The sequence below is a fragment of the Cyprinodon variegatus genome, unplaced genomic scaffold (genome assembly GCF_000732505.1).
Source record: "Cyprinodon variegatus isolate N-32 unplaced genomic scaffold, C_variegatus-1.0 Scaffold46, whole genome shotgun sequence".
Lineage (NCBI taxonomy): Eukaryota > Metazoa > Chordata > Actinopteri > Cyprinodontiformes > Cyprinodontidae > Cyprinodon > Cyprinodon variegatus.
Genome location: NW_015150499.1, coordinates 149,525 through 175,602, shown reverse-complemented (window position 1 = coordinate 175,602; position 26,078 = coordinate 149,525). Strand labels below are relative to the sequence as shown.

Genomic DNA, 26,078 nt, shown 5'->3' with positions numbered 1-26,078 from the left:
CAGAGATTTCTACTGACAAAACAAAATCTACTTCAAATGGCCAAATGTTACCTGTGTTCACATAAACACCTACCGTAACTGTAACTTTAAGGTTCTAGTAGGTAGCACCAAAAAAAGGCTTTTATACAAAAGTAAAGTAAAGAGCAGATATTTATCAAATCTGGCAAGATACAGCCAGGAAAATAAACCAAAATGAAATAACTAGGAATTTATGCTTTTCTTTTATTAAAGAACAATATTTTGGTTTCAGGCTTACAAAATAAATGCTTGTTAAAAATATTGTGAGGAACTCAGTTCATTTTAGAACATTTATTTTACGGTTTGTAAAAGTTACTCAGTGGTAACATTGCTTAGTTCATTCTTTTTCCTCCCCACTCCTCTGAGAGTAATCGGGTTGGGGGAGGAGGAAAGACAAAAAAAATGGAACACTAAATACCGGATAATCTCATGAGGTAGTATGTTGTATGGATCATTATAACAAACGGAATGGAGGATTGTACAAGACTATACTGTCTTTTGTGAACAGATCAACTGTACATTCTATATGTTGTTCTTAATAAAAATTTGAATATAAAAAAAAATATTGTGAGGAGTCAAACGTTTATTAAGAAAAACATGTTTTTGTGATTGATCATTTACTTGATTACTGTCAGATGACCTGGAAGATTTGAATGAATAAACAGTTTTAACACCATTGGTTCTGGTCAGAGTAGTTATTTGAACGGCCTAGTCAAAGTCTGTACCTAATTCCAGCTGAAATATTCTCATATGACTGACTTTAAACTATTTTGCTGATAACTTGCATAACTTTTAGCCTTCAGATGTATAAAGATGGCAGACAAGGGATTTTTAGATATAGTTAAAGCTAATACGGTTTCCTGCTGTAGTGGCCTGAAAACAAATCCATCTCAATCCTTTTATATTTTTATTTTAAAAAATATAAAAAGAGAATAATTTCCTTCCATTTTTCAATTAAAGCCATTTTTTATTGGTCTATTGTATAGAACCCCAACAAGTATAGATAAGTATAGAGAAGCTGATGATTTTAAGATGTCAAAAGACATGAACGTTTGAGCAGCATGCTTTTAAAACCAGACAGAAATGGCTGCTTTAAAGGAGACCAAGAGTAAGCTGAAAGCCTTCTGTTTCTCAAGCTGCTGTCGTTAACCACCATCTGATCACAGCTCTTTGCTTTTCCAACACAAGCACTTACTTAACCCACCTCTTAATTTACCTCAACCAGAATGCACACCTCCCGTCTCTTTAAACATCCATACTCCCCTGTCTGTTTATACCTCATTCTCCGACGAGCTGGCTGACAGAAGCACTTCCTGCGCATCGAAGAACTCTGAGACGGACTCCGACATGGAGAGTCGACTTTCATTAGAGGCCTGCTGAGTCAGAGGGATCCCCATCTGCTCCACGGCCTGCAGGAAAACACAAGCAAAAGCAGCGTTTGTTCACTCTTTTCTGGAAGTGATGACAGCATTAGGAGCCGGATGAGACCTAAGCAAACAAAACAGCCCCAGAGGGAGCAACGCCGGGTTCGTATTACAACATGCGTATCTCTGCCGAATGGCAGGTTCCCATCCTTTCCGAATCTTTCATTTTTTTCCCCCCATTAACCTTGATGTCAGCGTCTGCATCAAACCGTGTTCATTTGAGCTTACTCAATGCGGTGTATTGGAAAGATCATAAATCTTTTGGACAAGAATCAATAATGCCACGGACAAAGACAGGGAGCAAACACTGCCAGAAACTGGATGTCCTCTGGTTGATGTGATTGATATCGACATGGGAAATTGGCTCAGTCAGAGAGAGACCGACAGCAGTGACCTACCTCGTCAGGCGTGGCGATGATGTTCACACTGACAACTTGCTCAGACAGGATAGACTCAGAGTGGATGCGGTTGAGGCGGCTTCGAAGCTCCGCATTCTGGGCTAGAGCCTGAAAAATCAAACAGAGAAAAATAATCAGCATCCGATATTCACCTCATGATTGGCCATCCTATCTTTTCATCACAGAAATAAACACTCACTTCATGCGTGAAGAAATACCTTATGCCCACTTCTTACAATTTTTACAAGACCAGAACCAGCAGATGGCAAATTATCAACAGTGGTCTAACGGGGCAACACGTAAACAGTAAGCTGGATGCTGAGGAACAGTGAATCTTTCATTGAATCTCTCATTTGGACTTCAAAAAAAGACAAAAAAATCCAGAAATGGATTTGTCTTTTTTCATGGCCATCTTGGTCTCCATATTGTGAGATCAATAAAGTTGGGGACTGGTGGCCTAGTGGTTAGGGTATTGCGCTTGAGTCCCAGAAGTTCTGAGTTCAATTCCTGCAGACTGCCACACTGAGTCCCAAATTTGGGTCCTCAGCACTTGCCCCAAGATGGTTTTTAGACCTGTAACATATTCTCTGGGGTCTTGCCTTTATTTTGATACCAAAAAAAATAAAATAAACTCTGTAGTTCTTGAGATATATTCAATTCATTTTGGGCATGTTATTTTCAAGCATATTTCTCGAAAACAGGCCTAGTGTCCAAGAGGTTAAAAACACTATAGGACCCCAAAAAAAAAGGCCAGTCCTGTTTACAGCAAAAGAAACCGCTCAGTGTAGAAGGGATCATATGTTTCTTTAATTTTTTTCCTACACTGATTGTTTGCAGACCAAGGTGGGATGTAGCTATTGTTGAAAACACCGTCATGGTTTCCCCCCGGGTCCGTTAATTCGAGTGCAGGGTAAATTCAGATGGAGTGAAATAAAATGACAGAGACAGCTCAGCTTCTGTTCACCTTTGGAAAGGGAGAGCAGCAGCAGCAGCAGCACACATCTGCGGCAAAAACTGAACCGTGCCTAGCCCTACTGTTGATCTAGTACTAGATTTAGCGAGGTTCGGTTGTGTCTGGCACGGTCCAGTTCAGTTTTGTTCCATTTAAACTCAACAGTTATTGTGCTTGGACTGTTCTCGGCATGGTTTGAAAAGGGTAGAGTAAATGGTGCTTAGGTGTACGGGACCTGGAACAGATAAAAGATTTTCAGGACATCAATCCCTATAGCTATGAAATACTACAGTATGAAGTAATACAGTTTTGAGTATTGACTGATACGATTTCAGCATAAATCATACATGCTTGTATTGCTTATTGTATCATGTGGAATGATAGAAAAAGCTTTATCAAATGATACTTCTTAAATAGAGAAAAACAGTCAGCAATATCAGGTATGAGAACGACAATATATAATTATATTAAACAGATATTTACAAAAACTTTAAACAGGAGTGGATACTATCAGCTTTCTATTATCAGATAATAGAAATATACAATATTTATTTTTTGTCTGATAATGGAAAGATTTGCAATATAAATATCATACTGGGACATCCCTACTTGAAAACGCTGGTTTAGAAGCTTTAATAGCAATGATGCGAGGGTTTTTGTTTTGTTTTTATTTTTGGCAAGAAATTCATCAGTTCACTGTAGTTCACTCAGTTAGATAAAAATGAAAATTGGGAGAATACATAAGAATAAGAATATCTGGACTAATATCTGACATTATTACCGTCATTACAGCCGATAATCATTATTTACATATAAAACATATTTCCTTCCCTTTTGGATTTTATTTTAGTTAGAAATCCACAATCCTTTGCTGCATCGTCATCACTGTCACATGACCAAAGAAACACCCTGTGACTCATCTGCTCCTCTCCCCCATTTTAACACAAAAGCTGCAACTAGATAGAAATAAAATACAGTTTTACTAAGCGGACAGATGTTGAAATATTTAATAACATCTCCTGAAAGAGACACCAATGCCAACATATCATGTATCCCGATAAACAATGCCACCACTGCGTACAGTCATTTCTTTTCAATCCGTCCATTGTGGTGATAGGATGTGAATAGGTGTTTACACTGACAACTTTTCTTTATGCAACTGTCTGTGTAGCTACGATTTATCTAGCTGCATCAGAGTCCAGAAATGTAAAATTTTCAAACTTAAATGGATAAGAACTTGTAAACTATTCAAGACCCTTAGGGAACCTGTGGCTTATTTATGCCGATTTTGCAATAATGCTCAGTATCTTCCTGTGAGGGAAAAATGTTCAGCAAACTATCATGAGATGTGCCAAACCAGCTGCAGTTCCGGCTTGTGTGTTACACATATGCAGAAAAGAAAGGCCTGGTGGAATAACAATGGATCTGTCCAGTTTGAACCTCCGGGTAATCAAACGGCCAGGATTAACAGCCGTATCTATAGCAACTCCAAACCACTGGTCATCACCCTCCCACAGAGCTTCACTGCGAACCTCCAATCTCCAGCCTGGGAGAGCCGTGTCACACCAACATCCAATTAGGGACATAACTGAGATAAAGCAGCAAGTGCAACGTTTCACTAAAATTATGCCAACAGTTAGAAGGAAGAACAGTCCAATTAAAATGCTAGAGTAAAAAGGCAGCCCTGAGGAGTTTGGTTAACCAACTGTGCTGCACATCTCCCTTCATCACCAATTATGATGGGAGAGGATGTCTGGGCGTTCAAGACTCGTTGGTCTCTGCTGTCACAAGTCAATTTTATAACTGAGCTTCCTGTAACTGGCTGGAACTTGTGAAATCCCAATTTTTTAACTAAAAAAAAAAACATTTTTTTTTTGTGATTTCACAATTTTTGTCCCAAACTATTACATTTTACAGCACACCTGTGACCTCATTTGCACACAACCGTTCAGATAACCTCAGAGGAGTTTGTTACCAGAGACAGAGATTTCCTGATAGCGATGATCTGGGATGACTGGTCTGACTGCTCCTGCTCGGAAAGAATCTGTTTGATCTTCTCCTTCTCTATGGCCACAGTGTTGAAGGCCGACTTCAGGAGAGAGTGGACTGTGGGGAGAAAAGTTTAACAGTTAACAGTATGGCCAAGAATACGAACCCTTGCTTGATTACTCGGGAAATAATCGTCTGACTTGAAAGGTGGAAAAAACTTTCAACTTTCAAACAAATTATGTGCAAGTCTGATAATCAAATGTATCAAATTGTAAAATTACAAAAGGTTTCTGGAAAAATGTTGTGACTGATAAATTAACATGAATGAAGCATGGATTTCTTTATACTCAGCTGATAACTGAAGAATACCATTAGTTTCTGTTGTGGCTAATTCACGTCCTTGTCTTTTTGTGCAAAATGATGGGTGACAAATAGATTTCTTAGTTCTCCTGATCCACGGTCTACGTACATAAAGTTATCTAATTAATCCTTTGTAGGTAAGGTAATCTGTTCCACAATTATAAAGTTTATAGAAAATTATTTAAATACAGTTTGGAAGTCATTCAGCATAAATATCAGAAACATTCTGATGATGGAAGAGATGAATGATCTCCACTACTGTTGCATCCCTGACCTCATTTATGTAAAATGCTTTCAGCAGTTGTCATTTTCTGCTTTTACAGAGCAGCTCTGCAAAAACATGCATGGCCTTTTCCCAAATGTATGTGTCCTTCTTCATTTAAATGTGAGAAAACATAATGTAGGAAGACATTATTTGCTAAGTAGCTCTGTTATTAAGAGCCTAATCTGTCTCTAGATGAAACCAGATTGGGACAAAAACTTTACAAAGTTTAAGCGGCAGAAAGCATTTAAAATTTTACTTCAGTTTAAATCTTGTTCCCTCCAAGAACTACATTACATTTGCTCCTTGCCACTTTTATTTCATTTGATTAGAAATCAAATGTTAAATGATCCTGATTTATGCTGTGTTGCATTTGTGCTTTGACCTTTTTTATGCAATTTAATTGAAGTGCAGTCCAGACTCTGGAAAGCAACATACAGAGCAAAATTATTAGCATAATGGGCACGGCTGCATCTAATTATGCACTTGATTAGCCAGGGTGATGATCGTTTATCAAAAGGCTGTAGGAATGAACAAGTGCTGAGGTGATTTAGAATAACTCTCAACATGTTTACTGCTTCTAGCGCACATTAGCATGAGAAATATGAAATATTGTTATGCATTTAATGCAAGAGCAGTGAAACTGGCAAGTAAACATTTAACCTGCATTTGGTAGAATAAAAATATTTATTTCAAGTTAAAAGCTGACAACCCGAGTATGAGGCTACTGTATTCTGGCTATGTTCACACTGCAGGCAAATGCAAAGCATTTCGGGTCATTTGACCATATGTGACTCATGTCTGACTGTTTCATAGCACTCAGAACTGCCTAATTCATTTTTTCATTTTTGAATTGTGCCACTTCCAGAAGTGGGACTAAATAGCAGAGCATCTATCATCCACGTCATATTTCAACTGACTTTCAATGCGCAGTCACTGCTCCAAAATAACACATTGAAAACTGCTCTCTTTTGTCTTACTTTTCTATGTCTCTTTGTGATGTCACAATGTTATGAGCTCCTATTGTTATAATAACACAGAGATGACTGCATTTATGGTGTCAGGATTCTGTCAAAAGTCCACATTCACAATAAATTCTCCTATGAGCAGCTGTACTTCAAACAAACGCTCATTAACTCTCCCTTATGCGCAGGTTTAACATGTTACATGTGCAAATAGAGTATCACGGGACCCCAGTATATTCCGCACATGAGTGCTTATTTGTTCAATGCATGCGCAGCCTCCCTCCTCCTCGCGACNTAAATTCTCCTATGAGCAGCTGTACTTCAAACAAACGCTCATTAACTCTCCCTTATGCGCAGGTTTAACATGTTACATGTGCAAATAGAGTATCATTGGACCCCAGTATATTCCGCACATGAGTGCTTATTCGTTCTCTACGTGTGCAGCCATCCTCCCTCCTCACGACCCGTTTCTGCTTGCTCCTGTCAACCTTTGTGACGTTGAAGGTGTTACCCACCAGACAAAGCAACACACCTGGAATTGGCTACTTTGTATGAAACCCACCTTTCGAGGCTGTATTCCTTTTCAACTGGCAAAGCAACTTCAGGCTAAATGCTTGTCTTCAATAGTTGGAAGCTTGTAAGCAAAGTCATCATTAGATATAACATTGTCTGGATGAATACTGGATTCTGAATGGCTGTTGGGGGTCCGTTAAAAAGAGTTGTAGGACATCTACAAAAAATAATAATAAGGTAAAATAGTCCAATAGTTTTTGCTAGCTCAATGGTTAGCTGGAAACAGGAAGGCAGTTCCCGCTGGTTCCCTTGGCAACGCGTCACAATTCAAGATGCGGGACTCCCTGAAAAGTAGCCAATCACAGGCTGGTTGCTTTGTCCGGTGGGTAACACCTTCAAAGTGAAAAAAGTTGACAGGAGTGAGCAGAAAAGGATCCACATGCGAGGAGGAAGGAGGCTGTGTGCAGAGAAGGAACAAACACTCGTGTGTGATGCATTGGGGCCTCATGGGGACCCATTTTCGTATGTAAAATGTTATACATGCACGTGAGGAAGAGTTAATGAGTGTTGGTATGATGTAAAGCTGCTCATAAGTTATCCTGATGCTATACTCTTTTTTTTTTTTTTTTAAAGCTCCAGAAGATTTGTTAACCCACAAGGCTAAGATCCCAAATGTAACCTGGTCAGCTGGAGTTGTTTTCTGTCAGAAGCTTTAAGGTTCCTTCTGTTCATCACCTAGGTTTCTTTATTACTATACTTGTCAAGAGATATACCATCTTTAAATAAGCAGGCTGTATAAATGTCACATTTCCATCTAATTTAAGGTTCCTTCTGATCATCACCTAGGTTTCTTTGTTACTATACTTGTCAAAAGATATACAATCTTTAAATAAGCAGGCTGTATAAATGTCACATTTCCAGTTGCTTTTCTTTACTCTCTATGATCAGTCAGAATGCATGTTTGGCCATGTTAACTGTAACATATTTAAACCTCTAATGTAGGTAAAGGTGATGGTAGGTGTTCTACATTACACTACTGCAATAACAGCCACGGTGACAGGGGTTATGGACTTACTGAGCCTTACATACCTCTTGAACTTTTCTCTTTTTTCACTGTACAACCAAAACAATCAGTGTGATTTGAAAGGGACTTACAGGTAGAATGTGGGAAAGTAAAACGATAAAAGTGCTTTAGAGATTATTGCAAATAAGATACGAGACTCATTTGCAGCTTCCCTTCACTCTGGCTGTTAACAGGGGCCACCTGTGTATCATCTAGTCTCAAAATAATCAAAGCTGTTTGGTGAAGGCCTCAGAGGTTTGTTAGAGAATATTACTGAACAAACAACATCATGAAGACCAAAGATTAAAGCCAATCACTCAGCGATGACGTTGTTTAAAGTAGCTTCTGTTAGTTTTAGCTTATAAAAACAATAGTTAAGCTTTAAAGACCTAATACAACTGTCTACCTAAACTGACATGGAGACGGCCCAGAACTGCTAACCTGTTGGACCTTGTGGTCTTTATGGAGGAAAAACAAGAAACAAGATGTTTGACTGTGGCCTTGTCACAGAAAATATGTAGGAAGGCTCTACTGTATGGTGAAAAATGCTCATGCAAAAGTTATATGTGCTGGAAACATAAAGGAGATCGAAATGGCCTTATCTTGATTAGTCAGAGGTTGGTCAAAATTAATAGAAAGATGCAAAGAGCAAGTGATGATGTTGCAATTATCCAATATGACAAAGCTTTTCCAATGGATTATATGTCCTTCAGTATCCGCCTGCTTGCCTTTCTGGGCAATAGTGCAGAATTCCTCCTGAAGCTTAATGTAGTCACTGGCATACTCCACACTGTCTGACAAACGAGAAACCGGAGGCTGGTAGTCCCCCAGTTCAGCACACAGGTTTGGATTGGAAGAGTGGAGGCGGACAGGAGACATGCTGGCAGATAGAGGGACCTGGAGAGAGATCAAAACCATAGAAAAAAATCCATCACTATAATACGCCTCTTTCCTGCATCTGACTATGAGAACCAGCTATGAAGCTACAAAATTCTCCAATACTTGAATGTTAAACTTTTAAACTTCATAAATCTTAAGAGAATCTATCAAAGTTTAAGACCCCAAAACCATCTAATTCATTCTGCTCTTGCCTTTTCCCCATGCAATGATCTTTCCTAATTGAAAAAATAAATAAATGTATGTTTCATCATCTATCCATAGTTTGTAATGGAAATGTCCAAAAGGTATAATTTGGAGTTTTTAATCTTGATTTAAACAGTGAAGCTGAGGTTTAATGTAAAAAGTTAAAAAGACGTTAGTTGTGAGAGCAGAAAGCACAGATTAATACATCAAGCAAATTAAAAACAAAGGGGGTATCAACAAAAAGCAATCAAGCAATGACATACTGGTAACCGTGATCTAATTTGTACAGTTTACTAACCAGAGAAGATTAACAAATAGATCTAAAAAAAAAAAAAAAAATTATGGTTCGGCCCATAATTCTGAGCTACATCACTGAATGGGCTGGATTTAGGTATTAATCTGATCAAGGTCTCATATTGAAATCAGATACCGACACTTTAAGAGATTTGACTCATTGCAGGAATCTTTACAGATTCATGTCTATTTAATGCCCCGCTGTTAAAGATGTGCAAAAAGCTTTAAAATTAAACCACATCTTAGTACAGCAGGATAACCTCAGTTAAATCACAATGTCAATATTACCCTTTGTCTTCTGCTGTTGTTAACACATTCTACACCTTTCCTTTGCAGAAAGGACAGCAATTATTCTTTGATATAATTTCACAAACATTAATAATAAACCAAGATCGGGGTGTTCCAAATATTTCAGCCTATGTAAAAAAGCCTAAAGTCAGAAAGTTACAGATTGGTGACCCATTAAAAATACATAGTTATTTCACTTTATATCTAATTCAAAAATATAAAAGTAATTAAATTTATTTTTATATATTATTTATTTATTGTTGAATTCACCATTTAAATGTAATTTTGATTATCTTATTTATCTTATGAGATATTTAATTCTTTAATTGTGTATTTTATAATTTAATGGCATATTCAATATTTAAATAATGTATTAGATAAGTAAATACATATTAAATCTACTTATTTCATGGCACTTTTATTTAAAGGGACATTTTTGATTTACTTGTTTCCTAATATATTTTGGCCATCCATATACCCTTTATGGTTCTTAGCATATTTAAGCATGTTGGCCAGATATGCTCAAATTCAGGCTGCTACTGCTACTATGTTTTATGAACATATGGCCCCCTTTGCTGACACCAGGGCTCCCTCCCTCAGTCTGTCCAGCACATTTCAGCACAAACACTGGTTACACTGAAAGTTGTCAAATTTATAGTAAAATTAGGCCAATACGCTGACTTTTAATGAGCATAATCGTCGGAAAAACAGAAATGATGATCATAACTGGATAACAGATATATTCACAGTAAAGGTCTATATCCCTTTAATAGCTGGGAATTTATTTACCACAGTCTCCAGGAAGCTCTGGACTACAAAGACATTAGAGGTCAAGATATAAGAAATCGGTTCTAATCAACTATATTGTTTGTTGGAGCTTTGTTTTTCTTTCCCTTCTAGATTTCTGGTGATATGTTTCAAACCTAATGAGAATTGAACCAGCCCCACCCTGCTAGAGTGTATGTGTGTTACCTGCAGTTGGAATTTTGGGTCTTTGCCGACACTTTTTGTTCTCCATCTTCTGTTAAAGCGCTTTTCTTTCTTTGACAGTTCTACGCAATTGGTCTTTGAGGCACATGTGGATCGAGACGTGCAAAGGGAGGTTAACAGGACAAACACGTCACACAAAAGAAGCAAGAGTTAGCCGCACATCGACTGCAGTGAAATGGCATAAAAGAACACCTTTTTCTTTTCTTTTTTTTGTTAAATTAGGCTAATAAAGGGACAATGGTATGTTGCATTATAATAAATCTGAGGCAAACACTATAATACACAAATAAACAGAAGGTGATAGGTCAGAGATTAAGGAATGCATAATTGATGCAGAATCATGTTTGGTTTCCAAACAGATTAAAGGATGAATGGGTGATTTAGCAAAGTAGCCTGTAAGGAACAAACATGGATAGATAAAAGCAGACCTTCATATTGATCATATAAACAATAACCAACAATTATACAAGATGATTTTCAACTGATTAACCCTCCTACATTCAGTTCTTCAGAAGGTTAATTGATCACTGATGCTCTTTACCTAAGGCATTGCTATGCTGTGTATGCAGTGCTGCAGCGTAAAGGTCAGCAGCCACGGTGCAGAACTACAGCAACACACATGCTATGCAGATGGGGATGAAATGCCTGCAGATAACAGACAGCATCTCATTCCAGCTAATAAAAAGGGCAAATCTCTTCCATCTTTGTCCAAAGTATCTTCTATGTTTGTATCTCAAATATACACATGACAAGTACATTCAAAGGCATATATTCATTTTTTATTTTTTTTTTAAACATGAAGCTTGTTTGGGCAATTTCTATTCAATGTTGAATTGTTTGATCTGGATCAAGAAGTTCCAGTTCACACTATATGTAAACGGAGAAATATGTTTTTAAACTTCCAGTAATCAAGATAGAGGACTCTAGCAAAATAAAAGCAATCTATTTAGACCCTGGTCAAAGTCTTTTTTTTTTTTTTTATTAGGATTAAATTAAATTGTTTGAATTGCTTGACTTCATCTTTTTAAAAAAATTTTTCTGGCAAAATCAATAAATTTTCATGCTTTAAGTCAAAGTTTCTGGACACTCCACAAGTATGACGTTATCCTGTTTGCCCAGTCCAGCCAGTTTTGATGTAGGTTTGGGATTTGTGAAGAACTGTACCATCCAGGGCTTTAACTAGCTATTCATTTGCAAATAGATTAATATGTTGATTATTTTTTCAATTAACTGATTGACAATCAGATGGTGAAAAGTTTATTAGAGAAGAAACCCAGGCGAAACTAAAACGAAGCCACTTGAGGAGTTCTGGGTAGAGCAAATGATTAACAAGAATCTTTTTCATATTTTTTACAAATTGGTGTAATTACTGCTCTGTGTGGGTTGCTTTTATAGCTAATGGCATGTTTTAGAGTCCAATTCAATAGTAAATTAATCATGATTAATTTTATTAATGGTTTAGCCCTAATTCTTTCCACTTTAAGCCACAAACTAGCACTGACATTAAAACAGACTCTTCTATAGCTTCTCTCTCATAGTTACCTATCTTAGTATTCAATTCAGTTTATTTATATAGTGCCAATTCACAACACATGTCATCGCAAGCTACTTTAATCAGACAATTCAACCAGATCATACAGTCAAAATTGATTCAAAGTTTTCTATCTAAGGAAAACCAGCTGATGGCATCTATTCATTGACTCAAAGGCAATCCCTCACACTAAGCATGCTTCTAGCGACACTGGAGAGGAAAACTCCCTTTTAACAGGAAGAAACTTGGCATTTTAAAAACCTAACTTTTGACTCAAAGCTTTGATACAAAGAAAACGTTCCTGAATCCCCAGTTGTTTTACATCTTTATAGAATGCATGGCTTTTTGAAGCACTAAAAAAGCATGTTAATCATAAGCTGACACCAGTGGGGTGGACTTGCGACTCTTCTGCTACATCAGGACCGTTATGTTCCTTGTTTCATTTTCTATCATGTCAAATGATCAGCCGGACATCTTTTAATGAATTTTCAGGGCTTTATTAGTGCCCCATACTGGTTTGATACAATGTTGCTTTACTATGGTGTCACATTTATTTCAAAACCCCCACAAGCTAAATAAACATATTTGCATGTATGTTAAACTACTTCTGGGCATGGTTTATGTACCACAGAAACTGCCGCTCCAAGAGGAGAAAATCACTCTCCGCGCGCGCCAGCTCCTCCCGGGATCGTGCTGGGGATCTAACTGTGCATACGATTTTCTATCCAGTGGCCAAGCTCAAGTACGGCTGCGCTCTCGAAAGCGTCTCTGCCCTCGGACTGATTTTCTCGGAGCGCAAAGGAAAATGTGTTTTGACAGGTTGGGTGGAGACAAAGCTCTTCTGTAAGCCTCCTCCTGATTGGGCCTTGCAGACACGATCACATGGGAAGTAGTGTCAGGAGGCCTTGGATTGACAGCTGGTCATCCATAAATGAAGACGATGGCAGGAGGCGGGACAGCGGCGGAGGCTTCTACAACGTTTGCGGTACGTGGGATAAGTGGTAAGCGTCAGCATGATCCTGAGCGCGTGTGGGAGGAGCTGGTGCAGGCTGAGAGTGATTTTCTCCTCTCGAAGTGGCAGTTTCTCACACGTGTGATTTTGTTGTGCAGTGGTAGATAAACCATGTGCAGAAGTAGTTTAACATACCTGTGAGAATGTTTACTTTGCTTGCAGGGGTTTTGAAATAAATGTGATGCAATACTTTACATCACCTTATGGCACAAAATTCTCACTACCCTCACCCAGCTATAAACCAACCAGCAGTCATTGTTGTAATTGTGTTTTCCTTTGTTTAAATCTTGTTTCTATCATATTTTGTATAACGTTCCTTTACCTGTGTTGTGTTTTAAAAGCATCGTGTGCGGGTTGGTCCTGATGTGGGGCACTGGTGCAGCTTTTAACAATGACCGCAACTCACGTTCTTTGAATTAAGGAAAAGCGCCTGTGAATATATTTTTTTTTTGACCTGGTCGAATGCAGACATTGTTTCGATCAGTGGGAGAGCAGGACAGAAGTGAAAAATGCTGCACCGTCCCACCAGGGCTTTCATCCTGGTCTATATCATCCCAGTTCATGTTGACATTTCTTTACTGGTCTACATGTCTTGCAGTTTAAAAGTGAAAGCATGGGTCAAATAGCTAAACTTGGGAATCAAATGTGTGTTCAATTATCATACACATCCAGCAAAACTACAACTGGGAAGGTTAAAAAAAAGGCCTGCATAAAATATTTGGGAAAGAGTCTCTGGGATAAAATAATTGTGCCAGATTTATTAACTTTGATGACAGAATTATATCAAAAAGCCTGTAGAGGGGTTATTAATAAAGAACCATCATGGATTAATAAGGTTTAAACACAAGGTGCTTCAGAAAGTTGGAACAAAAGTTAATTGAATCTATGTTTATAATTTTGACCCTTAGGTGCACATCAAACATGTGAACCTCATTCTCCTTTTTAAAAAACAACTAAGGATAACTGTTTAAATAAATAAATAAATAGATTAAATGCATCTTTAAAAGCCCCAGATTAACACAATCTTCCCTTCCAATGAGAATATTCTCACTGGCATCATATCTTCCTTTTGAAAATAATCAAATAAATTAACAATTTAGCACCGACTGTATTTTCTGTATTGACATCACTATAAGTGTATTTGCGCATTTGCATATTTGCAGTCAGTTGTGTGTTTGTGTTTTTTACCTGCATGTCTATGAAGTTAGGAGCTGACTGTGTTCTCTGCAGGATCTCAAGGCTCTGCAATAACCGGCTTAACTCAGTCAGGTTGGACTGGCAGCGTGCAAGCTCTGAAAATAAAATTTACACCCACCAGCTCACAAACTAATTTAATGTCACGACACAGTCACATCCACTTCTGAGGAATTTAAAGGCAGCATTAATCCACCGCCTTTTGTAAAAAAAAAAAAACACATTTGTTCTCTCTTGTCTCACTCACCCTCTGCACACTTGTCCATCTCCTCAGATTCGTGAAGCCAAGCTACCACCCGGCTCTGACCGTTGCTGTAGGACGCCTGCAGGCTGCTGTTGCTGCTGCTGCTGGGAGCTGCCGGCTGCCATGGCAAGCTGCTGGACTTGGCTTGCTGTGGGGAGGTGATAACAGACAGGGGTCAGACGGGCTGATTTGTCTGAGGCATCATGTCAGACTCTATTGCACTGGGAAACATAAATGTTAGAAGGGGCCCACAAGCTAATCATGATCACTACTGGTGTCACAGTAGATGAAGTATTCAAGTTTTAAAGTCGGAAAGCAGAATGGATTTATTTTTATCAGAAACAAGGCACTTATGTTGAAAATACTGATCCACATTGAAGTATTCTTGTGAAAAGTATTAAGCTACGGTAGATATTTTTTTAAGGGGCAAGTGGCTATGATGTATGTGGACAATGTGGATAAAACCAAGAACTGGATGAACAACTTCTAATTTATCAAGGATTTATTCTGCTCAATAGATCAAAAAATACAAGAAACAAATGTATATCCTAAAAACTACCACTCTATTAATTGGTTAAAAGTCTCTCAAGATCATCAGATCAAACCGTAACAATAGGAGGAGGGGAAACGTAGGCTTCCTTTGCCTTCTGCTTGCCACAATTCCCGCTTTATAGACTATTTTTATAGATTATTTATATCCTATACAAAACAGATAACAAGGAAGGAAGGAAGGAAGGAAGGAAGGAAGGAAGGAAGGAAGGAAGGAAGGAAGGAAGGAAGGAAGGAAGGAAGGAAGGAAGGAAGGAAGGAAGGAAGGAAGGAAGGAAGGAAGGAAGGAAGGAAGAATGTCATCAGTGTTTTTTGTACCATGACAAAGGGGAAAATGATTAATTGGTTTTGGTGGGGGAAAAAAACTGCTACGTATATTTTTTTCAAGCCATGATCCTAGGATAAACTGGAAGATGCTGAAACCCCAACATCCCCATCCAGGGTGATACCAGTTTAACATCGTCATGGATACTGTACACAAGCTCCTACTCCAAAAGTATAAGGCTGACTTAAAGCAGAAGGCAACGAGAATTAGATACTCACTGAAAAAGACATATCAAGTTCTGACTAAATAAAGAACCAAAGAGAAATTTACAATAAAATAACATAGACATACCGAAAATCTCAATATCAGGTCAGTTTAACACTGAAACATCCAGACGCCTTCATAAGGAAACCTAACACCAACTCTACACTTTGTTATCTTCAAGTAGCACATAAAAGCTGCTGGGAATTACTCCATGCTGTTGAAAAGAGCTGCTTGTGCTTCTTCTAAGTGGTTGATGCAGCAGATAATTCTGACTCCAGCAGTGGGTTCTTCCATTTGGGCTGATCATCTGGGAGAGCTCATCAAGCTGCAACCAGCTGCTCTGAATCCAAATCCTACTGATCACCTCTAATGGCCTCCATGTGACTCAGAGCATCGCTCCCGGGAGAAATCCTTCCTCTTATCTTCAAGGTTTGGATACAATTTCTTGTCCAGCTTCACTGTGTCAGACAGATGCTTGTCTATGATTCACATTTATTACATAAGTGTATTATATTTAAACATGAGATTTACATCCAGGCTTTCTAAGGGTCACTCCAAAATATTAAGTTTATTGTCCCTAATATTCTTTAAGACTAACTAGGTAACATTTTTTAAGATCCTTTTCCATTTCAATGGCCAATCTGTACACAAGCTTTAATTTATTGGTTGATATGGTGTTCTTCGTTACTTTCACCAAGTGTTCTTTCCCAATAGTGATATTAATGATGTGCAAATAACATTTAGATTTAAATTTTCATTATTTCATCTTGCTTGTACAGAACTAGACCCTCTGTGGACAATAACACTATCTTAGCTGCTTCAGCCAGCATCTTTGCGGGGTCTTTTTTTTGTTTTTTTTTTTTTTTTTTTTTGTGGGGTCGATACGGAAATCATTCAAAGTAAAGATACAGAACCCGCCACCTTTCTAAAAAGAATAATGACTGGAAATTTCCGTACATATGGCGCTGTCACATCTTCATGCTTTCGCCCACATATGCCAGCATCCCAGAATCTTATAAAACGCCGGCATACGTTGAACTTTCTATGTATTTCTTCAATATAGGGCGTATACATAACGTGTTTATAATGTGTCCAGAACTTATGTCCAACGATAGCCTAACTTATGCATAACGCACGGCAGCGTAATGCCCATGAAATGTCACAAGTCAGTGTCCTGAATGGGGGCGGAAATGCACCCCGGGGGCGCCCGGCCTGCATAACAAGATTTCTTTGATAGCGGTATTAACCTCGCTGCTGTTTATCACCCACCAAATAAAGAAAAAGAAAGATGGTCTGCAGTCGCAGCAGATTCAGCGTCATGTCTGCTAGGAAGTTTGTTGGTCGTGGCCATGGGCGTGAACGCAGGAAGGATCCATCATACTCACCTTCACGCAAACCCTATGATGAGAATAAAGTCTGGAGGAATACTGACAGTTTCCTCCTGGGAACCGCCTTTTATACCAAAACGCTGCCAGTATGCCATTAAACAGTTAGAAACACGTTGAGCGGTCGTGTGGAACACGTCTAATATACCTGCATACGTCGATATGCGTCGGACATAAGTTCTTGATAAGTTACGCATTAGTTATGCACAAGTTACACATAGGTTTTGGATAAGCTAGACATCAAGGTTTGTGAGTAACTTATAATTAAGGTATGTCAAGGCTTACATAACTTTCCTGTAATGTATGGCCCAAGTATGAGCATATGCTGGCATATGTGGGCATACTTGCCGTATGTCGACATGTGCCAGTGTGCTTCAGCGTGCTCTTAACTTATCCAACAAACGTCAGCGTTTTTGCCAGATGTTTCGTACGTCAGAATATGCTGGCTAAACTGTAAAGGTGTGACAGTGCCATAACTTAAACATGTCACATTTTTATCAGATGAATGTGGCACCTTTATGCCTCTAGAAATGCTGGACAAGGATAAACCAGGCTTGTGGAGGTCCATGGTTTCCACAATTCTAGACCATGTGTTTAAAATGTTGCATCAAAAGAAATGCATGGGCAAGGTAAAATGAATAGAATTTGCAAATATTAAATAATATATAATTATAAACTTGTCATTTATCTTTTTTTTAATTTATTCTAAAAAAAAAATAAAAAACATCAAAGTTGTTTATGCAAATAAACTGTTGGAGGGACATGCAATAATTAAATTCACTTTGAGAGCTGCAGCTGTAAAAAAAAAAAACTTTTTGAAGAAATGATCTTTCTCATTTCATAAAGGTTGGTCCAATGCTACTGATGCCAAAGGACACAAGAAGTGAAGCTTTCTGTAACAGATTTTTTTTTTTTTAAATGTTGTGTTTTCCATACATGTTTTAAAATATATTATTAGGACAAATCTGGTATCACAATAAATGCATTTAATTTTTTACTCATTAATGAAGCTTAAAGAAGAACTGAAGCTTAGAGAAAGCCAGTCTATAAGAACTCTATATGAATAATAGTTAAAAAATAAAAATCTACCTTTGTTTCGTTCACTACGTTCGGCGGCGGTTGGGGTGGCTCTATGGCAGCTGAGGGAGGAAACGTTCGCATCGTGGGCTCCCGGGGAGAGCGTACTATCTCGTTCTGTCGATACAGCCGGTGATGGCGCAGCTTTGACACCCAGGCGTCAAAGATGTCTTGAGATTTAACCTGTAAGGGAAGAATAAAAAATCAGATATGACCTCAGTCACTTAACCAGCTCCTGTTTGTTGCTTTAATGCAGTCAGACGTCAGAGGCGTTACCTTCAGGTGATAGATGTGCTCCTCAGTGTCCAGGTCGATGCGACGCGCCCTCTTCTTGATAGACATGACAGAGAGGCCGACATCAATGCTGCCGTGAAGCTTCCCCCTTTGAATCTGTGCACATTTGGGAATACATTCAGTACTGCAGACAATTACCAAGATTTTCATGATTTAACTGTGCATTAATTATTTTTTATATGACATAAATATTAACTATACTTCACTTCCCAAACAGTTTTAACTTTATGGTGGATTTTCTCCACTTAAGATGACTGACTTTATCATAATTTATAAATAATCTGTATTTTTAAGCTCAATGCTTTCTAAAGGCTTATTTTCAGTCTGCTTTCAAAGCAGTTTGAAGTCCCTGTCCTCTTAGAAAGTTTAGATATGTCCAATTTTTTGTTATTTGACCAAAACCTCAAAAATAAAAAAAATCACTTATAAAGATCTGAAAAAGTCCAACAGCCATCAAAGCTTCCGTTTCAAAGTTTTAAGTTCATTCATAAGCTTAAACTGTAATGCATTATGTCTTCTCCCTGAGTTTTCCCTTTTGTGCTGAAGCAACAAGCTGCAGATGTTTTAGCTGACTCACTACTGTCTGTCCTGGCAGAGGTCAGAATGGGCGACTCTGTCTCTGCCTGCAGGGCTGATAGTCGGGCTTACTTACATCAATCGGAGTCTTGGAGTACTTCAGGATGCCATTGTCCAGAACAAAAAAACGCTGCAGAAGAAAAGCACACAGACAACAAAGTAGCTTTGGTTAAACAACAACAAAGACATAGAAATTGTAACTTAGAGTAAAATGAGAATGACCTCAAAGCAGCAGCCTTTTAATAATACGCACACATTTTGGTAATGGATGGGTCTCAGAGTGCATCTTCAGCAGAAAAAAAAGAAGAAAAAAAGCTTTTGTGTTTGGGTTTTTGCAGTGGATCCTACCTTATGCCATCCTTTCAGGGGCCATTTCCTCTTCTTCAACATAAAACCCTCGTGTTTGTCAGGCCTCTGAACGTTGCTCTGACCGATTTTCAGTCCCTCGATTATTTCCCAGCTATCTGCCTCCTGGAGAGGAAGAAAAATCCACAGTCAAGTCTGAACTAATCCACTCTCTCCTTTGGCGTAACACACAAACAGGCTGTAATGAAAAAGAGAATATGGCCCTGTGATCGGAAAATCAAGGAGAACATATGTAACGCTTCTTTTAACACAACTAGTAGGAATCTAAAACACAAAATACTGCCCCACTACAGTCGCCCTTTGCTCTCAGTATTTCCACCTCATTAGCTTTCTCCTGACGATGCTCTTCCATCCTGAGTGATGGACACGCTGGGACAGGTGGGATCCAACCTTTATCCCTCAGGAGGAGACAGTAGAAGGAGCAGGGTCACTGCCTTGATAGCAGGCATGTGACCACTAACAGAAACATGATCCTTTTATATCTCCCCGAGGTAAGATGAGTTCTCTAAGCCAAATGTTGTCAGACTTCTTCCACTAAAAGTAAAACTGATTATGGGGTTCCCTTCCAATAAATTGCTGCACTTTATTCAAACGATCAGTTTTTATCAGTATTACCGAAGCCTGATGTCAGATTCAGACCAAAAGTTAACATAGACTCATCACTGCCTATTTTGAGCTTTTAAATATGTACTGAAATGCTTTATTTGTAGATAAAAATGATTGTACAACAAACAACTTTGTTTGTTTGCAATTTCTTTTAAATCTACTGTAGATTTTGATCCAAATGAATCAAATAAACAGAGAGCATATGCCTTCGCAACCATCAGCAAAGACGCACCATATTTCTGGGTTGACATTTGGTTTCTACTTATAAAACTGGCATCATTTATAAAAAACTCATTGGTTTCCTGTACAGACCATGATTTTAAATATGACTTCAGGTCACGGCCTTTTTAGAGACTTATTATAAGTCTATGTTTGTTGTTTCAAGGCTGGTTTAAATGTTTTCGGGGGGGATTTTTCTCATGCTCGCTCATAAAGTTGGGTTAAACCTTTGCCATTACTTGAGCTAAAAATGTTATACAGTTGGTAGTTTTAACTTTAATTCTACAGTATGCTCCATCTTTATCCCATCTGAGCACAAAGTCATCTGGTTGATGCATCTGGGCAGCTGCAGATTTCCATAGTGGTTGAGTGCTGTTTTCAAAGCACTAAACATCTTTCATATAGATGTTAAAGTGTCTCAACTGTAAGATTAAGTTTCTGGAGTGGCCCCAACCTCCCCCCTTTTAATAATGTATGAACTATGCTTAGCAGCTGAGTCAATGCCAAGAAAGCAACCAATGTAAATGAGGCCCAACCAATTCTGATAATATAATCTAATATCCAATCCTCTTTTGGTTCTCTGAGGGTTTTTTAACCAAGCATCAGTGTTTTTACATTGGTGTCTGTATGTATAATTATAACCCTATGTGGATTATAGAAATCACAATATATTTACATCTATATCTTATTGTATTTTAAGTCAATGAAACATGTTCATACCAACCCAATAAAGAAGCTTGTAAGAGTTTCTTTGAATCATCACTAAAATTTATATATCAATCGTGGGCATCAAGCTGGCTAAATAAAATATTAGTTAAATATGTTAGCCAATCACATATTGCATCCTAGCAGCTCTGATTACATAATGTTTCTTCAGTGATGACTCAAATTCTACTTCTCTTTCTTTATTCATTTATTTAAATGTAACCTTTATTCAAAAGGAAATTTGGGATAAAAGGGAAATGGGATATACCGGTAGTCCCACTGAGATTTTAAAAATCTGTTTTTGAGGGAGTCTTGACCAGAAGATGGTAACAAATAAAACACAAGATAATTTATAGCCTATAAAGTTATATATTATGAATAACAGCCTTAAATCAGCCTTGATGGCTTTTTGTTTTGAAGTAAAAGAAACCGATGAGATAAGTAAAGTTAATTCAAAGTTTTCTGAAGCTATTTCCAAGAGGAGACAGCTGACTTTTTGGAGAATTTAGTACAGAAAATACAACAAATCATATTAAAAAATAAGTGGTCTAAGCGTATAGCCCTGATGGACACCAGATGATTAACACAAGGAAAAAAAAGGGTAACAACTCTACTTTTTACTGCTTGTAAATTAGATTTGAGAAAATTACCAAACTATAGAATAAATCTGGTCAGGTTAAATATCCAAGGACAAAAAAGAAGTATTTAAAATCAAGCAATTGTTGATGACAGAAAGTGGAAAAACACTAATACAGGAAAAAGTGATGATATGAAAATAACCATAAAGGTAATTTTTTCCCTTAATTTTAGGTCACATTTAAACCCAAATTAGTAAAACTTTTGTAAGAGAGATGGAGATATATAATGTCTGAAATGTATTACACAACAAATTCAACTCTTGAACCAAAAGCATCAAAGGTTTGGAAACAATAAAGGCTTAATATACATAAGCTTCTCCTCAAAGAAACAAACAGCCGGTGGCTCCTGACTGCACCATGTGATGCCTTAACCTTCAAGATGTCTCTCTGGGCACATGACGGCAAAAACAATAGAGGACGACAGCTTGCTAATTCTAACAAGCAGCCGAACAGATCTAGGTGGTAATGAGGTCATATTCTCCCACTCAGGGGGGCAGCTCCTCCATGGAGGGGGAAGTGGATGAGCTCTACTTAATTAATAAAATATAAATCAACCACACCAGTCAGCTGTTACCTGCAAAAGAGATTAGCCTTTTTATGCTTCTTCACACAACAGCTGTAGTATAATGTACAAAGTCCCGCCTAACAGGACATAGCAAACAGCTGCTATGGAGGAATGCCTCAAGCAAACTTCCTGTTATCAGCAGGATTACAGACTTTAAAATGACTCTGAACCAGTTAAATCAATAGTACACAAAATAAAAAAATCCATGTCCTGCAAATATTCAAATACAAAGCTAAAACCATTAAAAAGATCCACAGCCACCGACTCCACATAAATACCAACGCACATGCTGACGGTCGTCTCATATGGAAATCCGACTCATAATAAGAGTTGCTGCTTTAGGAAGTGCGGCCCGGAGAACCAAACTAAATTAATCTCTTCATTGATCTCGCTGCAGAATAATTTACAGCTGAATGAGCTGCTCCCTCCTGGCAAGTTTACTCCTTTATTGGAGAATCTTGTGGTCGACAAGCAGAGGCTTCCTGCTTTTCAGACAAGCATTTCCTCTTTCATAGTCAAAAGATTTACATCTTTCACAGAACTTTGCCATTTTTCAATCCTTCCTTTGATGGAAAAGTGGTTAGCGTGCATGACCCATTTTCGCAGGCCTTAGTCCTCGGCATGGCCGACCTGGGTTCAAATCCGACCTTTGCTGCATGTCTCTGCCCATCCTTTGTACCCACTTTCCTGTCAGCCAACTGTATTAAAAATCAAGCCACATGCCATAAAAATCACAGAAAGAAAAACTTCATTTGAACTAAAAAATTACAGAGTAAAGGAGATCATCAGCTAAGTCAATCTGCTCTCTCTAGATGTGTGTTTTTCATGAGCCAGGTCCTTGGAGGGTTCACCAGCGCCAGTAACATGCTGCCACAGCAGACCCTCGGTGCAATGAATCAAACTTTTACAGCTCAGGTCTCATTGAGCAGAGAAAAAGGACAAACACTCTTTGGGGACATCTCAGGTTAAATTGGCACTATAAATATAACTGCCTGCTTTTGGAGAGCATTTTATATGACATAAACGTCTCTGGCAGAGACAGTGATGCACAAGTACCGTCTATCACTCAGTGTTTCCAGCATGCTTTGTTTATATGCACCCAATGCAAAGCTGTGAAATAAAAGCGTGGGCTGGTCACAGTTAAAGGCAATGACAAATAAATATATGACCATCACCTTTAAATAGGGTTTGATTTGAGGAGCTCCAACTTTTTATCAACTGCCAACTTTACAACACACTTAATCATATTTAGATAAAGCTGTTTCCCTTCATTAGAAGATAATTTCTTTTATTTTTTTTTCATGTAATATATTTTGAAAAAACAAAACTTTAATTTAACCTATAGTCAGGTGACAAATAATTCAGAGGCACTTCAGTTTATAGAGCATGCCGCAAAATAAAGACAATAGTAAAGGGAGTAGAAGTCTCCATAGCAACAGATAAATCCTACTTACTGACTGTTTTAGACTGATGCTAGATGACATTTTCCCTCTCCTACCATCACAAATGTAAACATGAGGGTTTTTTCTAAACTCTGCTCAAGGTCTTTAAGTGGAAATCTGTGCAGATGAGGACAATATTCACCTTTTTCTTCAACAGAGTCCCGCTTTTTCTGGTGTGAAACAAAGGATTCATATGGGAAAAAGTTCCCCATGTACAATGCTGTGACTAGTGACGCTTTGGGCCTATTTGTCTTCTAGAAAAAACCTTTAAGAAAACCTGGCGGTGAGAAAAATATAAGGGAAGTTAAGAGAGGAACCAGTAATCTGGACACTCCAGGGATAGCAAAGATGGATGGTTCAAAATGTCACTTTTTGTATCCTCCCACTGCAGGAAATGTAACAGATGAAAATGAAGTGTTATCCTATTGAGTGCAAATCCTATTAACAACAGTATTGGCGGTTATTGTTGTTTCCTATCTCTCTTTAGAATAAATTTACTTAGACTGATCGCTTGGTTTGTCTATTTTCAGAGTGAGTTTATGCTTCAGTAATAAAATATTCATTTCTTAACTTGTCAAATGAAATGTTTTAATGTGAGGATAGATATTTGGTCAAAATACCTTTAGCTGCAGCCAAGAAAGGAATCACTAGGAAATGGTACAGAGGTGAACTGGATGGATTTTTAATGTGTAAAAACTGACATTTAAGTTGAGTATCACACAAAATGTGGAAAACATAGCAAGCCCACAACAGAGACACCACAGGAGATTAAAGCATAATCAACCTCACTGTATTACTCTTATGTATCATTTGTATCTCACTGACACCTTTTTTGTTGTTTTTCAGTTATGTAAAAACAATCAAATTTAAGTGGATCTTATCTTATCTGAATCTTATCTTTTAAATTTTTTTCATTTTAACACTTGTATATTAAAATGACATCTCAAGCCTTATCCACTGTTGCAACCAACACTAGAAGATGATCTCCCAGCAGCTACAAAACACGCAGAAACTGTTTTTCAGGATAGATTTTACTGCTCATTTTGGCTGCCTCAGCACTACAGCCTAGAGTAGGTTTGGCTTCCACACAGAAAGGATGTGAATATCCTGAAGAAGCACAGACCTGCGCTTAGTGTAAACACAGCAGATTCAGCCACAGTCTAAACGTATCGTCTGTTAACCCTACACATGCCGGGAAGGGAGACAGGACTGAATTCTCAGAAATGGTCTCAGTTATCGTTTTCTTTATTGAAAAGAAGTCTGAGCCATTAATAAGGTACAAACAGAGATATAGCTAAAACTATTTTACTAAAATAGCTGTTTAATTGTACTGATGCCTACAAAGCTGCAGTGCTGAGTTGTTGCAGGAAGATGAATCTAGGAATTTCCACCCAAAAATGAATAACGCCCAGAATGCCGTATGAATACTGGTGTTATATGAAGCAGGAGATGTGGCTAGGAAGTTGATTGATGCCTGAGTAAATGTCCTTTTCAATAATTATACCAGTGATAATGCTATTGTTAAACAGTATGAATTACGGTAGCGGGGGTGAGTATTGGCATGGGCGTCGCAATACGATACATGTCATGATTCTTGGGTCACAATGCGATATTTCCACTATATATTGCAATATTTTTTCCACTATCAACCTTAAATGTATTGATAAAAATGCAAGTGCTAAATGTTCATCAGAAGGTATTGATTAAATTTATTTATTTTGGTATATATGTTGTTCCATGAGTAATTAGCGAGGTGTGCATTATTAAACAGCAGCATCTATAATTCCCAGAGAACAAAACCCCCAATTGTGAGATTAGTAAGCTCAAAAGGATAACATAAACAACTTTGTTGCATTAGTACAGCCTTCCTATTATCATCTGAATGTTTTGCTCTCTCTTGCTCTATTGATGCCAGAATGAAGTGAATAAATGTCATAAAAAGTACTTTTCTCTTTTAAAAAGAGCTTATTTCAATCTGCATAACGCAAGGTCAATCAGACATAATTTTCACTACCCTAGATAAAAAATGTATTTGCTAGTATTGCTAGTTTCCACCTCTAATCCCAGAGCAGGGGGGCTGATAAGTCTAAAATCATATGGCAACATAAACTGAATGTCTATAAATACCTTGTTACAATCTCTCTACAGAGTCACATAACAAAAACTTACCATATACCATCAATGCAGTTTTTACATTCTGTGTTTTTTATACATTTTTTTAATATTTTGCAGGTATTTAATTATACAAATATTCCTTTAGGCCAGAGACAAGTTAAAACTCTACCTTACTCTTTGATCGTGAGATTGTCTGATCTAATCTTGGGGTTATTGTAATTACTACACATATAATGGTCTTTTATAGGCCTCATTATAGCAATGAAAGGGCTTGAGCAGTCAGAGAAAGGTGAATTCCTTATAGTAGCTATATTATACTGTGTCCATAAAATTAGGGGTTAAATATGGAATATCTTTAGGACTGATGTACAAATTTAGAAACAAATATTGATCAGGCATTTTTGAAAAACTCTCAATAACAAATTCTAAGTA

At 37.8% G+C, this 26,078-nt stretch overlaps 1 protein-coding gene across 2 annotated transcripts in view; it reads right to left on the bottom strand.

Annotated features, from left to right (window-relative positions):
* osbpl6 (oxysterol binding protein like 6) overlaps positions 1–26,078 on the bottom strand; it is a 59,625-nt gene that overhangs the window by 13,766 nt on the left and 19,781 nt on the right. The window contains exons 3-13 of one of the 2 annotated variants that reach the window (XM_015370402.1): positions 19,339–19,461; positions 19,067–19,120; positions 18,397–18,510; positions 18,133–18,303; positions 14,584–14,728; positions 14,331–14,434; positions 10,582–10,674; positions 8,673–8,841; positions 4,768–4,898; positions 1,841–1,948; positions 1,296–1,427 (exon numbers count right to left, since the gene is read on the bottom strand). In XM_015370402.1, the coding sequence (XP_015225888.1) occupies positions 1,296–1,427; positions 1,841–1,948; positions 4,768–4,898; positions 8,673–8,841; positions 10,582–10,674; positions 14,331–14,434; positions 14,584–14,728; positions 18,133–18,303; positions 18,397–18,510; positions 19,067–19,120; positions 19,339–19,461 (1,344 nt within the window). The remainder of the gene's footprint in view (positions 1–1,295; positions 1,428–1,840; positions 1,949–4,767; positions 4,899–8,672; positions 8,842–10,581; positions 10,675–14,330; positions 14,435–14,583; positions 14,729–18,132; positions 18,304–18,396; positions 18,511–19,066; positions 19,121–19,338; positions 19,462–26,078) is intronic. The other variant, XM_015370403.1, reaches the window with a different exon arrangement.